This window comes from Equus przewalskii, chromosome 7 (assembly GCF_037783145.1).
Source record: "Equus przewalskii isolate Varuska chromosome 7, EquPr2, whole genome shotgun sequence".
Classification (NCBI taxonomy): Eukaryota; Metazoa; Chordata; class Mammalia; order Perissodactyla; family Equidae; genus Equus; species Equus przewalskii.
In genome coordinates this window covers 7,958,049-7,976,508 of record NC_091837.1, presented here as the reverse complement: position 1 = coordinate 7,976,508, position 18,460 = coordinate 7,958,049, and the positions used below count along the sequence as shown (strand labels likewise).

The 18,460-nt window shown below is 35.2% G+C and overlaps 1 protein-coding gene across 34 annotated transcripts in view; it reads left to right on the top strand.

The window, feature by feature from the left end:
• Positions 1-18,460, top strand: part of HORMAD2 (HORMA domain containing 2) — a 76,354-nt gene that overhangs the window by 2,797 nt on the left and 55,097 nt on the right. For 20 of the 34 annotated variants that reach the window (XR_011542302.1, XR_011542301.1, XR_011542295.1 and 17 more), the window contains exons 2-6: positions 5,528-5,615; positions 11,009-11,150; positions 13,085-13,148; positions 13,940-13,976; positions 17,745-17,765. Coding sequence is in view for 14 of the 34 variants with exons in the window: in XM_070628595.1 (XP_070484696.1) it covers positions 5,565-5,615; positions 11,009-11,150; positions 13,085-13,148; positions 13,940-13,976; positions 17,745-17,765 (315 nt within the window). In the remaining 20 variants the exon portion in view is untranslated. The remainder of the gene's footprint in view (positions 1-5,527; positions 5,616-11,008; positions 11,151-13,084; positions 13,149-13,939; positions 13,977-17,744; positions 17,766-18,460) is intronic. The other 14 variants (XR_011542308.1, XR_011542311.1, XR_011542312.1 and 11 more) reach the window with 4 other exon arrangements.

The following is an 18,460-nucleotide window of genomic DNA, read 5'->3' as shown; positions in this document are numbered from 1 at the left end:
ACTGAGTTGACTTTCCTTTTCTTTAAAATGAAGGGATTGAATTTGTTGTAGAGGATGTCTGCTCTCCTTTCCAACTCTGTGAATCTGTTGAGCCCAGTTATGTTGACATGCACTCCCTTTGTGGAAAGCCAGCCTTCCTGTCACGCACATGTAAGGAAGGTCATCTAGTTGCATTTCAGAATCCAGCTATTGGATACCTTTCGCTTGAGAGAAAGGGGATTTTCTTATTTTAAAAAAATGTCTTTTCAGGGTTGGCCCCATGACCGAGTGGTTAAGGTGACACACTCTGGTTCGGCTGCCCAGGGTTTCACTGGTTTGGATCCTGGGCACAGACCTAGTACTGCTCGTCAAGCCTTGCTGAGGCGGCCTCCCATATAGCACAGCCAGAAGGACCTACAACTGGAATATACGACTATGTACCAGGGGGCTTTGGGGAGAAGGAGAAAAAAAGATTGGCAACAGATGTTAGCTCAGGTGCCAATCTTTAAAAAAAAATTGTTTTTGGAAGATTGGGAAAGATGGGCCGAGAGAGTTAGGAAATCGGCTGTCACTGTGTTTGGACAAATGTAATAAAATTTCGGTCTTTGCTTCACTCAGAATGGAAAAATAAAGGGTGGCTTCAGGCTTAATAAACAAAACAACAGCTGGTTAATCTTTATCTGAATCTCAGGTTCACACATAAAAGGGCAAAATACTAAGTAGATGTACCATCATTTTAAATAGGGCAGTTGAGATGTAGGTCAAGAGGTAAGCCCAGAGTGAATCTTTATCTGAGAATGCACAGAAATCTTGCCTCTTTCTCAAGATCATAATCCTTGTCACAGAGTGGACACATCAAGCTTACATACATATCAAACTTGATATGTATTGATGCCCTGTGAAATTTCAGATGTTTGTGGATCCAATATGCAAACAAATATATGTGAAAGACATTTGAAAGTTAGAGTTTTGTTCTTAAAATCCATAGTTATGAAATCTCTCCTAGGTTTTTAGATAATGAGTCAGAACAAGGTGATAAAAAAACATCAGAGCTATTCTCTGAGAGCGCATGATCTGTAGAGTCATACCTCCTGGGGCTGTCAGCTTGTGAGCTTTCAAAATGAAGCAAGGTTTGTACTTGAATATGAGACCTCCGCAAAACACCTGCTCAAAGGAAAAACAACAGTAGCAACAGAATAGTTAGAGGATGAAAGGAGCCTGGCTGTTTAAAAAATTATTTAAATCTTTTTTGCCTTCCTGAAGCAAGTTCATTCTAGAACTCCAGAAAGAGAGATACTACCATGCTTAGAAATAAGCAAACAAGCCCAACAACTAGGAAGGCACTGGTAGTACATCATTTTAGATGGAATGAAAACAAAGGGGAATTTCATTTTAGGGAATCATTAGAAAAACTCCTAAATTGTGAGTCAAAATTTCTTGAGTTTTAGTCTCAGTTCTGCCACTGAATGGCTAATTGACCCTGGGTAAGTCATTTGGTTTCTCTGGACCTTAATTTCCTCCTGTAGAAAATTAGATGTTTGGACTAGATGGCGTTTAAAGCTCCTTCTACCTCTAAAATTCTGTAGTTCTTTTCTAGATCCTTAATTCTTCCTTGTTCCTGTAGTGCTTCTCCATTGACTTAGCAAATATTTATTGAGTACCTACTTTGTTCCATTACTGGAAGGAAGGATTCAAGAATGAGCTAAATCAAACACAAAAGTCCACATATTATAGTATTCCATTTATGTGAAGTATGCAGTATAGCAAATCCATGGAAATGAAAAGTAGATTAGTGGTTGCAAGGAGGCGAGGAGAATGGGGAGTGCTAATGGGCATGGGGTTTCCTTTTTGGGTAACAAAAATGTTCTGGAATTAGAATTAGAATTAGATAGTAGTGATGATTGCAAAACATTGTGAATATACTAAAACAGTGTGATTGCAGTGTTAAAAAAAACCCCAAAGATAATGAACTAGACAGGCACAACTTTGCCCTCATGTTAGCTCACAGTAGAGTGGAGTGGATACTTAAAGGCATCCATGATACAGCACATATTGCAGTGGGCACACAACCCGGAGTTGGTGATGGTGGTGAATCAGGAAATAATTCCTTGAGAAAATTATACTAAACCGCATCTAGGAGATGCATAGGAATTGAGAATGAAGGAGGATGTTTCAGGCAGAAGGAATATTGTGAAAGTCTGGAAGCTAAAGAGAATATAGTCCTTTAAGGTAATTAAAGTAGGTAAGAATAGCTGAAGCATAAAAGTGTAAGGGAAAGTGGTTAGAGATGTGTCTAAGAAGTCATGAGGCAGATCTTGAAACCATAGTAAGGAGTTTGGATTTTATCCTGAGGGCAGTGGGGAGCCATTTAAGTATTTCAATCTAGGAAGTTACATAATCAAGTTTGTAATTTAGAAGGAAAACTCTGGCTATAACACAAACAACAGACTGGACAAAGTAAGATGGTGACAGGCAGACTGGTGGAGCAGTCCAGGCAAAAAGTGAGACTGATCTGATCTAAAGCAGAGATGGCAACAACGTGGATAAAGAGAGGAGTGGTCACATTTGAGAAATGTTAAGGAGACTGGATGTTGGAATGAGGGAAGGAACAGGGTTCAGTCACAGGTTTTAGGCTTGAGCAACTAGGTATTTGATGATGTCATTCACTGACCTAGGGAACAGACATAGGTTTCAAGGGAAAAGAATTCAGATTTGAGTGTGTTGGGAACATGGAAGTGGAACTGTCTCAGACAGTTAGAGGTCCAGATCTGTAACTCCGCAGAGAGACCTGGGCTGAGGATATACATATAAGAATCATTAGAATAGAAATAGTAACTGAAGGAGCAGGAGTGTGTTTGGAAGTACAAAAAAAGAGCTCCTAGGACAGGACCCTGAAAAACACCAAAAGCTAAGAAATGGGCAGGGAAAAAAGTCTGAAGAGGACCATGAGAAGGGACAACTGGGAGGTTGGAGGAAAACCAGGAATTCAAACATTAATATAAGATTTTTTAAAGCAAACATTCTTTGTTATATATAATGAAATGTGTGTCAGATAGTGTTCAAAATGCCTTAAAAATAGTGCCTTACAGCAACCTTATGAAGTGGATACTATTACTATCCCTGTTTTACAGATGGGGAAACCGAGGCACACAACCTGCCCAAGATCATAATGGCTAGTGAATTGCAATCTGAGATTTGATCCTAGACAGTTTAGTTCCAGAAGAGTCCATGTGCTTAACCACTATGCTATGTTACCCCCTCAGATAAACACATGTCCAGATAAACACTGTGAGAGCCCTAAAAAGTTGGATTTATTGCCTTTATTTAACAAAAAGAAAACCCTGATTAAGTAATTTGACCACTTCAGACAGTTGCTAGGTAGTTGAGCAGAATTTGAACCCCGGTTCCTTAACTTCAAAGCCTCTTTCTATTAGATTATATTGCTGGTTATTTTTCTCTGTCTACATACGTATGTGTGTATAAAATTTAATTTTACATATTTTATACATGCTAATTCCTCAGGTATTTACCAAATGCTAGTAATGACTAACTTTGAATCCTTTTCCAAAAGCAAGTGCCCTAGCCGTCTCAGAGTTTTCAGTCAAAATATCAACTTAATTCAGGTTAGCCATACATTCCAACAATATGGATGTAGTAATGCATTATGTTCTAATTGGCTGATGCTCTTTTTGGGGCTTGATTCTCTAGAAATACCATCAGAATGTCTTATGATCATAGAGAAATAAAAAAGCTCCGTCAATATAGGAGGCTATTTAAAAATCATTATTTCTCTTATTTATTGTCTGTAAGACTAATAACTACCCCAGTAGGGGATAGTTTACCATGGTTTAAATGGACCGAACTGGAGCTTAAACTCTTGTAGTTACTTATTTTTCCCATTTTATTTCTTAAAGTTGTAAGGGAGGCAATTGATGTGTTGAGTCAGATTTGAAGGTTATACTCAGAAATGAAGGTTATACTCTGAAGTCAACAGGAGATACCTTGGAATCTTTAAGGACAAAAAGACTATTAGGTGGTTTTCAGTTTCATATAAAATATTGTAAAAGAGTGTCCCCTAGTGCTGCTCTGAAGAAGTAATTTGAGAGAAATTAAATATTACCTGTTTATAATCTCTATCACCACCTTGTGGCAGTGTCCTCAAATAATTCTGCCCTCTTTTGTTTGTACAATCTTCCAGAGTCTTGCATTAATCTGTACACAAAAACGGATCACAGGCTATCCTGGGTGATCTAGAATGGAATTTCCTTAAATGGGTTATTTTACAAATATTTTGGTTAGAACTCCATAAAACCTGAAAAGAAGCCCCAATTTAAATTAAATTATAACCTTTCAAAAGGAAAAGGGAAATTTGCTTCTTTTTTTACGTTAGTGTGCTAATAAAAGTGAAAACTAGATATATTTTAGATGTTAACTTTTTTGTTGTGATAAAATAAACATAATATAAAATTTACCATTTTAACCACCATTAAGTGTACAATTCAGTGGCACTAAGCCTATTCACAGAGTTGTGCAACATCACCATTGTCCATTTCTAGAAATTTTTTTATCATCCTGAACAGAAGCTCCCATTAAACTCCCCGTTTCTTGCACCCTCTAGTGCTTGGTAACCTCTATTCTACTTTCTAACTCGAATTTGACTACTTTAGGTACCTCTACCTCATACAAGTGGAATCATACAATATTTATCCTTTTATGTCTGGCTTATTTCACTTAGCATAGTGTTTTCGAGGTTTATCCATGTGGTAACATGTATCAGAATTTCATTTCTTTTTAGGACTGAATTATAGTCTATTGTATATACCACATTTAAAAAATACATTCATCTATTGATGGACAGTTGGATTGTTTCCACCTTTTGGGTATTGTAAATAATATTTCTATAAACAGTGTATACTTGTACAAGTATCTATTTAAATCCCTGCTTTCAATTCTTTTGGGTATATACCTAGGAGTGGCATTGCTGGATGATATGGTAATTCTGTTTAACTTTTTGAAGAACTGTCATACTGTTTTCCACGGTGGCTGCACCATTTCACATTCCTACCAACAGCACACAAGGGTTCCAGTTTCTTCACATTCTCACCAACACTTGTTATTTTCATTTTTTGGAATAGCCATCCTAATGGATATGAAGTGTAAACATTAACTTTTGAGTTGAATTTGAAAATTAATTACGCATGAAGTTAATTCAAGAAATGTCTTTGAGCCTGTTCTATATACAGAGCACTGTTACACTCAGAGAATAACGAGGATGAGTAAAATATATTATTGAGTCTTTATGTGATTTACAATCTATTTTTCTCCTCCAAATTTGGCAACAAGTAAATTAACTTAAATTTTCATTGAGTGGTTGGAAAAACTAATACAGAGACTTTATGCCAAATTTATAGAAAATTGGTAGTGGAGATAAAAATATTTATTAAACTAATTTTCCAAAGAGTACAGTCAAATGCTAATTATATAGTTCTTTGGAAAATTCACAATAAGGATTATATTAGGCAACGTCTCTAATTTTTTTTTTAAACAGGTTAGATTTGTTGAAAGAATCCTGATACATTCCTATAATGGCCACAGCTCAGCTCTCTCACTCCATCAGAATTCACAAGGCATCTAAGGTATTTATTAAGAATTAAAAGAAAATCGATGACTATCTAGTGAGCTATTTCAGAATCACTACTTTAATCTTTGTATTTTTTTTAAACAGCAGTTTTATCAGTTAATTGGTGCATAATATTCTGTCAGATTATGTCTGCATTTTAACTGACTAATGGACTGAGGATGTTCAGAAAATTAGAATAGATTCCTACAAAGTAACTTACTGGGTGCTTGTTTCATGTTTATATATTTAGATTTTCTGCAGTAAAAGAAATCAGAAAGAAAAAAGATGTTTAAAGAGATTGGATCTTTGTTAGCCATTCACTTCCTGAAGCAATTAGGAAACTTCTGCTGCACACCATAATGTAATTATAAGAACTGAAAGTGAGAGTCCTGGAGAAACTTGGATACTGGGACTCTGGGGGAGCATTCCAGGGCTGTGTTCACCTGGGCAAATTTATCTTGTCCTATGACTTTATTAACAAATCATTCATCTATTCATTGAGAACTCAATGTTATATAACGTATGTGTAATACTGTGTTATTCTCTGAGAGAATTTTTTTAAAAATGGATTTTCATCTTCCAGAATTTTATAATCGAGTTAGCAAAATAAGATTTATAGGAGTTAAGTCAATATACAAAGCAGTATATGCATTATATATATGTGAAAAAGAGTAAGGCAATACAAATTGTAGGAATTTAGAGATTTTGTGTATACTGGAGTGGTTTGTATTTTCCTCATGAAGGAGATGGGATTTAAGGTGGACCTTGAATAATGAAAAGGATTTGCATAGAGGAGAGAGAAGAGAATTTCATGAGGAAAACCTAGCATATGCCTTGGTTCAGAATAATAAGTGAGCATGGCCTGTTTCAGAGAATAATGAAGAACCCATCCTTACTGGAGTGGAATGTCATGTTGGACAGAAGTAGGAAATAAAATTAAATGGGAACTTTGGAGAGAAATTAATGTGGATCTTAAAAGCTAGGCTAAGGAATTTATGCTTTATTCTGCAATCAATGGTAAGTCAGCAGGTTTGATCAGGAGAGTGAGTAAAATAATTGTTTTAGGAATATTAAGCTGTAGTGGAAGTAGGAAGATTGAAGTTGAAGGAGAATTAGGGCATAGAGAAACAGTCATCTTTCTGGCTCGAATTCAGTGTACTCACCAAGCAGACTCCTGATCTCATTTGATTTCCTAAGTGTGCTTCCTTCCTGAGGGGAAATTGCTGAGCTGGGTATATGAATTGCAAACAGCTTGGCAGTTATTTTTCTCACTGTAAATTAACAAATTGACCTTTTGATATAAACAGATCTTTGTAGTTTAGACTGCATGAGCTACTTCTCCCAGTAAATTTTGAGTGACTGTATGATTTTGCTATTTAGTACTTAAAACAACAATAATAATAACTATAGAAGCTAACATTTATTCAGCACTTACCATGTGCTGGGCACTGTGCCAAGAGCTTTATGTTATTATTTCAGTATAACCTTGCAATAAGGGGGAAACTGAAGCTCAGAGAAGTAAAGTAACTTGCCTAAGTTCATGCAATTCAACAGCTAAGCTGTCAAACATCAAATATCATAAACACACTATCTTATTAAAATAATTTATAATAGTATTTTCTGTTATCAAGCCATAATATTTTCAGGTATTAGACATTTATAAAAACACCAGTGGTAACTTTTAAGGTGTTAGACCAGCTGAGCTGAGAAGAAAATCCCTGGAGTATAGAGAAGTAACAGAATTCTAGAGGCCTTTTCCAACCGTTGATCTTCATTACCACAAATGACCTTTTAGATTCTATATTTAAAGTAAATGTCTTTATACTTTCAGGTTATTTAATTTTACAAATGGTTATTACTCAAGTATTGCCTCTAAGTTTTGGCATGTTTTCAATAAGTTACTATATATGCGTGCCATGCCAGCTATTACCCAATTGCACAAAAGAACCTTAATTTCTCAGGAGCTATGAGGTACAAAAAGCAATTTTCTATAAAATTTTGCACATACACACATGTATACCACATACACACCAGCACATCATACCTGCAAGAGTAGTAATGTTATTATATACCTTTTTAACAACTGCATATTATAAAGTTTGAAAAAAAAGATGAACTGATAATTCATGGCCACCATATAGTGTACCACAGAAGAGGCAAGTTAATATGGCAAAATCATACCCAGAGTGTCCAAAAAGACATTCTAGAGCCAGATCTATAGATATAGAAAAGCTTTTTTTGTGTAAAGACATATTTGTGGATAGTACCTGCCTCTAAGTAACAGAATTATTAAAACTTCAACAGTTGAAACTGTATAGTATAGTAAAAAGATCCCTGAATTTGAATAAATAAGGTAAGCAGAGACTTACGACCCTGACTTTTAACAGAATAGATGTTTCACCTGGATTTGTACTTTGTATAAGTGAAGTCATACAGTTGTACTCATTTGTATCTGGTTTCTTTTATTACTGAGGTAACTTTGGTTTATAACATTAGATAAATTTCAGGTGTACATTATTGTATTTTGACTTTTATATAGACTACATCATGTTTACCACCAAAAAGTCTAGTTTCCTGTATCTGGTTTCTTTTGCTCAGCATTATGTGTGAGAGTCATTTATATTGTTAAGTATAGTTGCGGGTCATTCATTCTCATCACTATATAATATTCCATTGTGGGAATATACCACAATTTGTTTATCTATTCTCTTGTTGATGGACATTTGGGTAGTTTTCTGTTTGGGGATATTACGAATAATCTTGTTATGAGCTTTCTAATACATGTATTTTGGGGAGCATTTGTATGCAAATCGGTTGGGTGTATACCTACGAGTGGAATATGGGTCATAGGATACGTGTATGTTTAGTGTTAGTAGATACCACTAAACAATTTTCCAAAGAGGTTGTACCCATTTACACTCCTACAACCAATGTTTAAAAGTTTTAATTGATCCACATCCTTGTCAACATTTGGTATTTTCTGATTTTTTAAAATTTTAAGTCATTTTGGTGGGTGCATAGTATTATCTCATAGTGATTTGTGTGTGTGTGTGTGTGTGAGGAAGATTGGCCCTGAGCTAACATCTGTTGCCAATCTTCCTCTTTCTGCTTGAGGAACATTGTCATTGAGCTAACTTCTGTTCCAATCGGCTTCCATTTTATGTGGGATGCCACCACAGGGTAGGTTGACGAGTGGTGCTAGGTCTGCAGTCAGGATCTGAACCTGCAAACCCCTGACAGCCCAAGCAGAGTGCGTGAACTTAACCACTATGCCACCAGGCCAGCCTCCTATCTCATAGTGATTTTATTGTGCATTTCCTTGATGAAGTTTGAGCACTTTTTCATTTGTTTCTTGGCCATTTGGATACCTTTTGTGAAGTATCTGTTTAAGTCTTTTGCCCATTTTTATTTTCGGTTGTCTATCTATTTCTTAATGAATTTTAAGAGTTCTTTATACATTGGATATGAGTCCTTTGCTAGACATGTACTGAGAATATCTTCTCCACTCTTAAGTTGCCTCTTTGCTCTTAATAGTGTATTAATGAACAGAAATTCTTAAGTTTAATGTAGTCTAATCCATCAATACTTGGGAAATATTTTAAAATTATGATGTATTGACACAACACCAGCTGGAGTTCATGAGATATATTTTGTGCTTGGATTGAAGACAGTAAAAAGCAGTTTTATAGACTGTGATAAAAATGATCAAATTTTTATTTGTATGTTAATACATGTACACAATAAACATTGAATAATAGGACAACATATGTTGAAGTGATAACTAAAGATAAAAACCAAACTATCAGCAAATATATTCTATACACAGGATGACAGTTGGTAGACACTTCTTACATACTGACATAAAATTCATGCATCTGTCACTCTTTTATGACATTCCTAGTATGGCACACCATTTCTTAAGGCCGAATATCCAGTCATTTAAGAACAACCGCATAAATCCTGTAGTATGTCATACATACACACATATAAACTTTAGAAGGAAACTTGTTAGCACTGATACTTTGTGTAGAACACTATCGGACATCATGCAGAATTTTAGTATTCTGCAGAACTCTAGCTTAAGCAAGGCACAAAAGTGTGGAAATACGTGGTGGTAGAATAGTAGATGAACAGTAGTTCCACATGGCTAGAGAGTAGTGTGCAGAGGAGAGGATAAGGGAGTGGCAGCAGAGAGGAGGGAGTGGGAGATGAGGCAGGAGAGCTAGGCAAAGTGTAAGATTTGACAGTTCTCAATGCCATACTAAGGTACTTGAATTCCATCCTGTATGAACACTGGAGTGTCATGAGAAGATTCATATTCTTTAAAGTTAGTAATGATGGCAATAAGAAGGACAGATTGAACGAAAGGAACTGTTGGCGGGGAAATCAGGGGCTACTACAGTAATAAAGGGGATGAGTGAGTACGTCCTAAGTGAAGGTCGTGGCCTTAAGAAGGGAAAGGAGAAAACAGATTTGAGAACTCTTTTAGAGAGAATTAATAGGATTTAGTGATTGGATATGAGGTATGAAGGAGAGAGAGAAGCCAAAGCTGACCTACTTCTAGCCTGGATGATTGGAGTAGATGCTGATTCATTAGTCTGAGAATGAAACTTGGGGTCAGATTTCAGTCAGGGGTGATAGAGGTAAACTGAGTTTGAGGGGTTTACAAAGTGTTCTAGGTGCAGATGTTCAGAAAATAGAAATATAGAAATGGGACTCAGAAGAGAAATAAGGACTTGAAGTCTCTGTGTAGGCTTTAGCTGAAGCAGTGAGACTAGATGAGGTTACCAAAGAAGAGAGAGCTATGAAAAGAGAAGACACTGAAGACAGAGTCCTGGGGAAGGGCCAACATTTAAAGGGCAGAAAAACTGAAAAAAATAAGAGAAATTGAGATAGATATGGGAGGATAGGTGAAAAATCAAAAGAAAATCAGCGTTATGGCAGCTGAGAGAGAAGAGGGAGCATGTGGGCAGAAGTGTCAAACACTGCAGAGAAGTTATGTAGTATGAAGACAGAAGAGGTCAATGATAGGATGTATTTGGTGACCTTGGATAGAATAGTATAGAATGGAGGGGGTAAAAGACAGATTGCAGTGGCCTTTGAGGGATATATGAAGGGGAAGGAGATTATATAATCATAGTAAAACTCCAATTTTGCCTCAAACCCATGGATCATTGTGAAATAAATTATATTAATAGTCTTGAGTTACTTGGGTAACTGTCTCTGCCTTTCTGCTCTGCCTTGCCTGTGGAGATCTATTCAATATTCAAAGCCCTGTTTCCTTTTGATTACCTATAAAGGTATCAGGTTTGAAGCCTTGAAAAATCTTTCCACTGTATCTGTGGCAATGACATGATAGGTTGAATATATTAAAGAATACTAACCTTTTTCATCTTTGTTTTATTCTAGGAAACAGTTTTCCCATCGCAAATCACTAATGAGCATGAATCATTGATAATGGTGAAGAAACTTTTTGCTACTTCTATCTCATGTATAACATATCTAAGGGGCCTGTTTCCGGAGAGCTCTTATGGAGAACGCCACTTGGATGGTAAAATTTAACTAAATGGTTTCTTTGGCTGTTGTACCTCTTTTCTCTGTTTGGCAGGAGTAAACCTTTAATTTCTCACAGAGTATGCTAATTCCAAGTCATGAGCCCATTCTTCAACATCCATTTGCTAATTCATTTTCCATTTTAATTTCACTGTGTTTAGTGGTTTTACTTATAGGAACCGTTAGTTTCTGGCTAGATACCAAATGACAGACTGAGGAGAAAAGTAATCTGTATGGACAAGCCCAGTAATTCTAAACTATACCTGTAAAAGCAGCAGCCAGATCAAAATCTATTTGGTTGCTGTGGATTTGCACTGTTTTGTGCCTTAATTAAATTTGTTCTTTGAGGTATACTTTGGCATTGAGGAAGTTTAATGGAGCCGGGTGAAAAACTCTTCTTCCTGTTAATGCATATAAATATGTTGGAAAAAATTCCTACTCATGCCAAACCCATTTGTTGATTAGCATGGGTATTTAGACAGTTATTATTCTAACCATCTCTCTCCTTTTCTTAGTTGCCAGGTCTTCTACTTTCCTTCCTTTTGTTTCTTGTATCCTTAAGCTTATGATCTCATTTCCTTATATTAGAAGCTGTTTCTGGCTCCTTTCCTTCTCTCGTATTTAAAAAGAATGTACCTAGAACTCTTCAATTTTTCAAAATCTTATTATTTGTTTAAAAAGCTGAATTGTGATAATTTAGAAAATCTTGCTGATTTGTCACTAAAATGGGAACTATCATTTGGAAAATAAGTATAGAGAGCTACCAGTTTCCTTGTAAGATGTTATTTTGCAAAATCTAATTTTACTTTAAATTTCTCACATCCATATTTAATGATACGTTGCCCTCATTCCAATTTAATTTTCTTAAACAACATTTGATTCTCTACAAGAGCGTCAATGAGAAATGCGCGTGTGCTATAAACACAAAAGCATGGTATTTACAATCATGACAACCTCATTTGTGTTATGTCCTCTTTGGTCTATAGGATATAAATCTGTAATAGTGAATATGTTTATATGTAGCACATAATTACAGTTTCTCCTCTTGTTTGGAACACAGAATTGGAAAAAGACATGTTTTAGGTAATTAATTAAGAACTTATTGTGTGCCAATCACTACCCTAGGCATGGAGGATAATACCAATCTTTATAGCTTTATTTTTTGCAACAGTCTTGATTGAAGTTATGTCTCCCTCTCAATGTTTGTACTTAAAGTAGCATATATCTTAAAAATGCTGAATACTCCTATGTCACTCTTTTTGGTAATCTCTAAATGTTATACCAACATGGAATAATTTTCATATCTCTCAGTAGAGGTAGAGGTGACGTCAATTTTAGGATAGGAAAACAATGTGAAAAGGTGAAGTGACTTATGCCAAAGTCATACATGAGTCAGAGATTGATTTTAGACTGATCTAAACCAAAGCTCTTTTAATAAGATTTTCCTATTCTTTCCTGACTATAGCAGAGTAGTTGAATTACCGATGGAATTAGTATTTGAGAATTATTCATGGAAAAAATTTTCATCCTTTTTTTTTTATTGAAAGGAAGAGAAATATCACAGAAGTGATTTGAGATTGTGGTGTATGTTTAAATTGGTTAACGAAGATGATCTCAGTACTACTTTATAATTACTTAGAATTCAACAGGAGCAAAGAAGTGACACAAATTGATTTTGCATCCAGCTCTGTTGTGCTATATTGTAGAAACGGCGACTGCTAAACTATAATCAAAATCAGAACTAAGCCATTTATCAACATAGGATTTATTTTTAAAGTAAATATTTAGAGATTCAAAATGTTTTTATAAGCTATAAAACTAGGTAAGTTATATAAATAAAATGGTTAAAGGAGATACTCTTATTTAGCATGGACAATTTTAGTATAGCAGTCTTTTGGTAGATGAGAATGGACTGTGTTTCTATTTTTGTAGACCTCAGTTTAAAAATCCTCCGAGAAGATAAAAAATGTCCTGGGTCACTGCATATTATCAAATGGTAAGTAATTGAAATTCCACAGAAGTTGAACAATATTACTTTTATCATGGCTAAAGTTACCCATAAGACTTTATTTGGTAAATCATTTCCTTAAAACTGTTTCTTTCCATCATCCTTTTTTTTTTTTTTTTTTACAATTTCTTAGAAAGTTGTATTGATTATTCAATATTATCTTAAGATACTGGCTTAGTTTTGTTTTTGAAGAAAATGGATTTGTATAAAGAAAGAAAAACATCAGTCAAAATTTGATTACTCATGGGGCTGGCCCAGCGGTGTAGCTGTTAAGTTCACACGTTCCACTTCAGCATCCCGGGATTTGCCAGTTTGGATCCTGGGTGCGGAGCTACGCACTGCTTGTCAAGCCAAGCTGTGGCAGTCATCCCACGTATAAAGTAGAGGAAGATGGGCATGGATGTTAGCTCTGGGCCAATCTTCCTCAGCAAAAAAAGAGAGAGAGAGAGGAGGATTGGCAGCAGATGTTAGCTCAGGGCTAATCTTCCTCAAAAAAAAAAAAATTGATTACTTATATGCAGGTCAGTATCCTAAATGATGTGGGAACCAAAAAGAAAAATAAGATGTGGTTTCCTACCTCAAAATTGCTTACCTGTTACTTAGAAAGTTCTATCAATATATTAAAAGATACTGGGAGTTTTAAAAATGATTAAATTAGAAAGGTGAATGATTATCAATTTGATGTACTTCAAGCAAAAAACGTAAGTCAATTCTGTACTTGGAATTTTTTTGGCTTCGTATTTGGTCCAAATTGACATCGAATGTTTATTTCTTGACAGGATTCAAGGTTGTTTCGATGCTCTGGAAAAGAAATACGTAAGAATGTTTTCAAATTTACTCCAGGATCAAAGATTCATCTTTTATCCCTTTAAAAAAAGTTTAGCCTTTAGTTCGTGTGTTAACAGTGTACCAGTGCCTACATTTGCATTTATGAACCAATTTCTTTTTATTTTATGTCTTTGCTGTCGCATCGATGTCTCGTTTACATCAATTAGAAATGAAACCCTCATTTTTCTCTTTGACGTACTCGTATCTTTTTGACCACAGAATTTCCTCTGAAGTCACTGGAAGAGATCCACAGGATGTGGGACAGGGGAGACAAGTATCTGGCACTTAGCACATTGAAAATGTTCAAAATAGTGGCGATTCAATTCACAGATATGAAAGGAAAAAATGGACTCGAATAATGGGTTTTTATTCTGTTAGTTATTTTGTTAACAGTGTTTGCTGCATGTATTTAACCTGTTCCCTCAAAATAGCTAGTATTGTAGCTTGAATTTTTTAAAAAATGCAGCTTGAGTTTTAAGTACATCAGATCTTTCTTGCTGCCGAAGACAGCTATGAAGGGTGTAAAAATTAGTCCAGTTGAAGAGACAAGATGTATATAAAAGAACTTTCTACCACTGCTTCTCCCACTTTTCTCCATCTGTGTGTTTTTATTCCCCAATTCCTATTCCTTTAAGAAATCTTGAGGTGAGTAAGCCTTACATTGACTTTTTAGTTGCACTCATACATTTCCTTTTTCATTGAACAGTTATTATTTATGGTTTATTCAACACTGACTTGGGGAATTGAGGGATACAAAAATAAATCAGATATGGGATTGTACACACAAAGAGCTTATAGACTATGGCAGAAGATAAATGATATTCATTTGCATGGCTGATGATCAGCTGCTACATACTGGCCCAACTGTACTTGCTGTTAAAATATTGAAATACTCTGTATCTGGTGGTAAATAGCTATTTCTCTGAGACCTCAAGTGACCCCCATGATGCCCCCCTCCTCACCCCACCAGTATCTGTCTTGGCATCTCCCCATACTGCTCCACAATCTTAGCAATTAAAGGGTTAACACCTGTCCCAGGAGTTTCCAGGAACCCAGGTCCAGGGCTAAGTTTGCATCCTTTCTGGTTGGTCAGTACCTGTGCCATATTGGGCTGTTAAATATTGATTTTTTAATATCATATTTTGACCATCACCTCTATCACAAGTATAACTATAATAGAAAGTGATGGATACCAAAGGAAAGATAACTGATCATATGCAATGGAAGTATGGAAAAGGAGGCGTTATATCCAGTGAGGGGCATGACGGAAATATTTGGGAGAAAATGACTTTTGAACAGCTTGAGAGGGGAAGAAGGTCATCACCAGCATTCTGAACAGTGCTCCTCCATTCTCCTTCATCTGTTGATGTGGCAACACTTCCTGAGTGTCCATCGTTAAGGGGAGTACAATATAGCTAAGAGCTCAAGTTTTGGAATCAGGCAATCTGAAGTGAATCCCAGTTCTGCCACTCAATACCTGTGTGGCCTTGGGCAAGTAACCTACTTCTTGGTGCTTTAGTTTCTTTACATACAAAATGGGGATAATAGTAGAACCTACCTCTTAGGGTTGAGAATTAGATGAGTTAGTAATCTAAAACAGAGGTTTTCAAACGTTAGTTTACATCAGAATCACCTGGAGGACTTGTTAAAACACACATTGCCAGGATCCACCCAAAATTTCTGATGTAAGTAAGAATTTGCATTTCGGACAAATTCCAGGTAATGCTGAGACTGCTAGTCTAGAGACTGTATTTTGAGAACCCCTGATCTAAAATGTTTAAAACAATGCTTGGCACATAAAGGCACTATCTAATTGTTAACTCTCTGTCTCTCTCTCTCTCTCCGCCCCTTCTCTCCCTCCCTCCTTCCTTCCTTCCTACTCTCTTTCCCTCCCTTCCTTCTTTTTTTTCTTGCCTCTTTAGTCTGTGCCAGATATTGTGCCTAGGTACTGGATGAAATAAAAATGAGAGAAACATGTGGTTCCTTTACTCAAGGAGGTCAAAGTCTAATAGAGTCACTTCTTAAATAAATAATTGCAATATTACACATACTGAAATAGCAGCGTAATGTAAAAAGAGCAACTACCTAGTTTGGTGGATTTCTTTTTCTTAAATGACTACCTGTATAACTGAATCAATCAAATTTACTGTTTTTGGAGATTAAAAGACAACATCTTAGATGGGTGACTTGGGCTCTTAAGTAAACAGTATTTATATTGTTTTTCAGTTGTTAGTATTTTGTAACTTTTCCTAGGGTGCTGTCATTGCTAGTAGGAAATGTTTAATGCTTTAACAATAGTTTGCAAAAGTCCAGTTTGAGTATCTAGAGATCTTGAAAGATGTTCTCCTGTTGAAGATGACGGTTGTTTCTAGTTGTGAAATTTTGGGTGATTTTTAGTTTTCCTCGTACTTTATATATTGCTTGAATTCTTTAAAATAAGCATGTATATGTATTTTTAGATAGTTATAAAAAAGAGACTATATTGTATATAGCCTCCTAACTTGTATCCTTATTCCCATTCTCAATCCCCTACCATTCCAATCCACTGTCCACACTACATTTCTTTCAGAAACGTGAGTCTAATAATGTCATTCTTTTGCCTAAAAATCTTCCATGACTTTTAAAATAAAGTTCAGAATCCATCACATAATCTGCAAGGCCTGGATAATCTCATTCCCATCTGCCTTTCCAAGGCATCACTCTCACTATTGGTCACCCTGTTCAAGCCATACAAAGATTCTAGAACATGCCAAGTGCCTTTTGCCTTTGTACATATGGTTCCCTTTTGCCTGGAAAATTCTTTTCCCTACCCCACAAACTTTTCCTGGCTAACTCCAATTTATCCTTTTTATCCTAAAAGTTTGCTTCCTCAGGGAGGCTTTCTCTGACACCTCCCTCTCCCCCAGCCTAGATTGTCCTTCTGTTTAATATTCTCAAACACCCTGTGTTGCTTCTTTGTAGCAGCTAACACAATTAACACCTATCTGTGTGGGTTTTTTGTTTAATGTTTTCTCCCCTGCTGGTCTAAGATCAGGAACCATGTCTGTTTTTGAGTGATTGAATGGATGAACTAGTAATTAAATAATTAATATAAATTAGAGTTCTTCTGTGTAGTCTTAAAATCAATTGTATGCAGTAACCAAAATAGCCACACAGTGTCACTAAAGATTTAGTCCTTTGGGTGAAATAGGTGAATAATTTGATATGAAATTATAGTCCTGATATTTTCTCATTTGTATTCTAGTTTTTAAAAATGTATCATAGGCTTTGTTATATCTCTATCTCTATATCTAAATATTCTATTACTTTTTCAAGCAGAGAGAATATGTTTATAGTAATGTATTTGTAGGGAGGGCAAGGGTTTTATAGAGTTATATCAGACTTTAAAATTTTTACTTTAATAGATTAGTTTCAAAAGGCACAATTTTTTTTGAAATACTTGTGGCATATTTAATTTTTAGTAATAACAAATTATTTTATATATATTTTGCCTCCCAAACTAGTATATAACTTATGGAAACTAAGGATAGTTATCTTCTTCTTTTGCATCCCTCCCCAGCAAGACCCTGGGTATGTACCAGATACTCACTTAAATGAATGAATACTTAGTATCTCTTTTTCTGATAGTCTGAATAATATTTTTTCTACTCAAATCTTTGAAACTGCTCCAAAGTCATATTTTAATTAGCTTTTATTGAAAATAACAATAATATAGGTGCAAGTATATAATAACAATAATTTTCTTTTCTCTTGAAGCTACACATGGCAATACTTACAGTAAGTACACGTGAAAGACCAAACTTCTGTCTGTACTTTATTGTCTTTTTGTAATTAAATTAAATTTAATTTAATTTTGAAATTAAAATAGTACTCTCATCCCCCTCTGAATTTTTTTATCTGTCCTATGACATTTTATAATAATAAAAATAGAATCTACCAAAAGTTTTAATAAAAGATCACAAACTATATATTTCTTTGATATATTACAATATGTGGGAAAATATATAGGATATACTATCTGCTACATCTATTGGCTATCGAGATTTCATTTTTCTGATTACAGTCTTGAAGGTTTTTGTTTTTGAAGTTTTGTAGACTTTTTTGAAGTTTCGTATATACTTCTGAGTATAACATGGTAAATGTAGTTAAGAATAGAAAGAAAATGAGAAGACATCATTGAGAATCTTAGATATATGATTTATTTAAAAAATTTAAACCATAACAAACTACTTAGAATTTATTTGGAGCTCAGTCGCAGTAATCATAAATACCTGATTATCAATTTCTTTATAGTCAGTGTGCACAGAATACTCTAAACTCTCCATGTTCACAAAATAAGAGCTTATTCTATCTCTAGGATGTATGTATATATATCCTAGATAGATATCCTAGATGTAATACATATCTATCTCTCAGTATTTTATATATTTATATCTATATCTCAGTACTCAGTACAGCACAAATTGAACTTT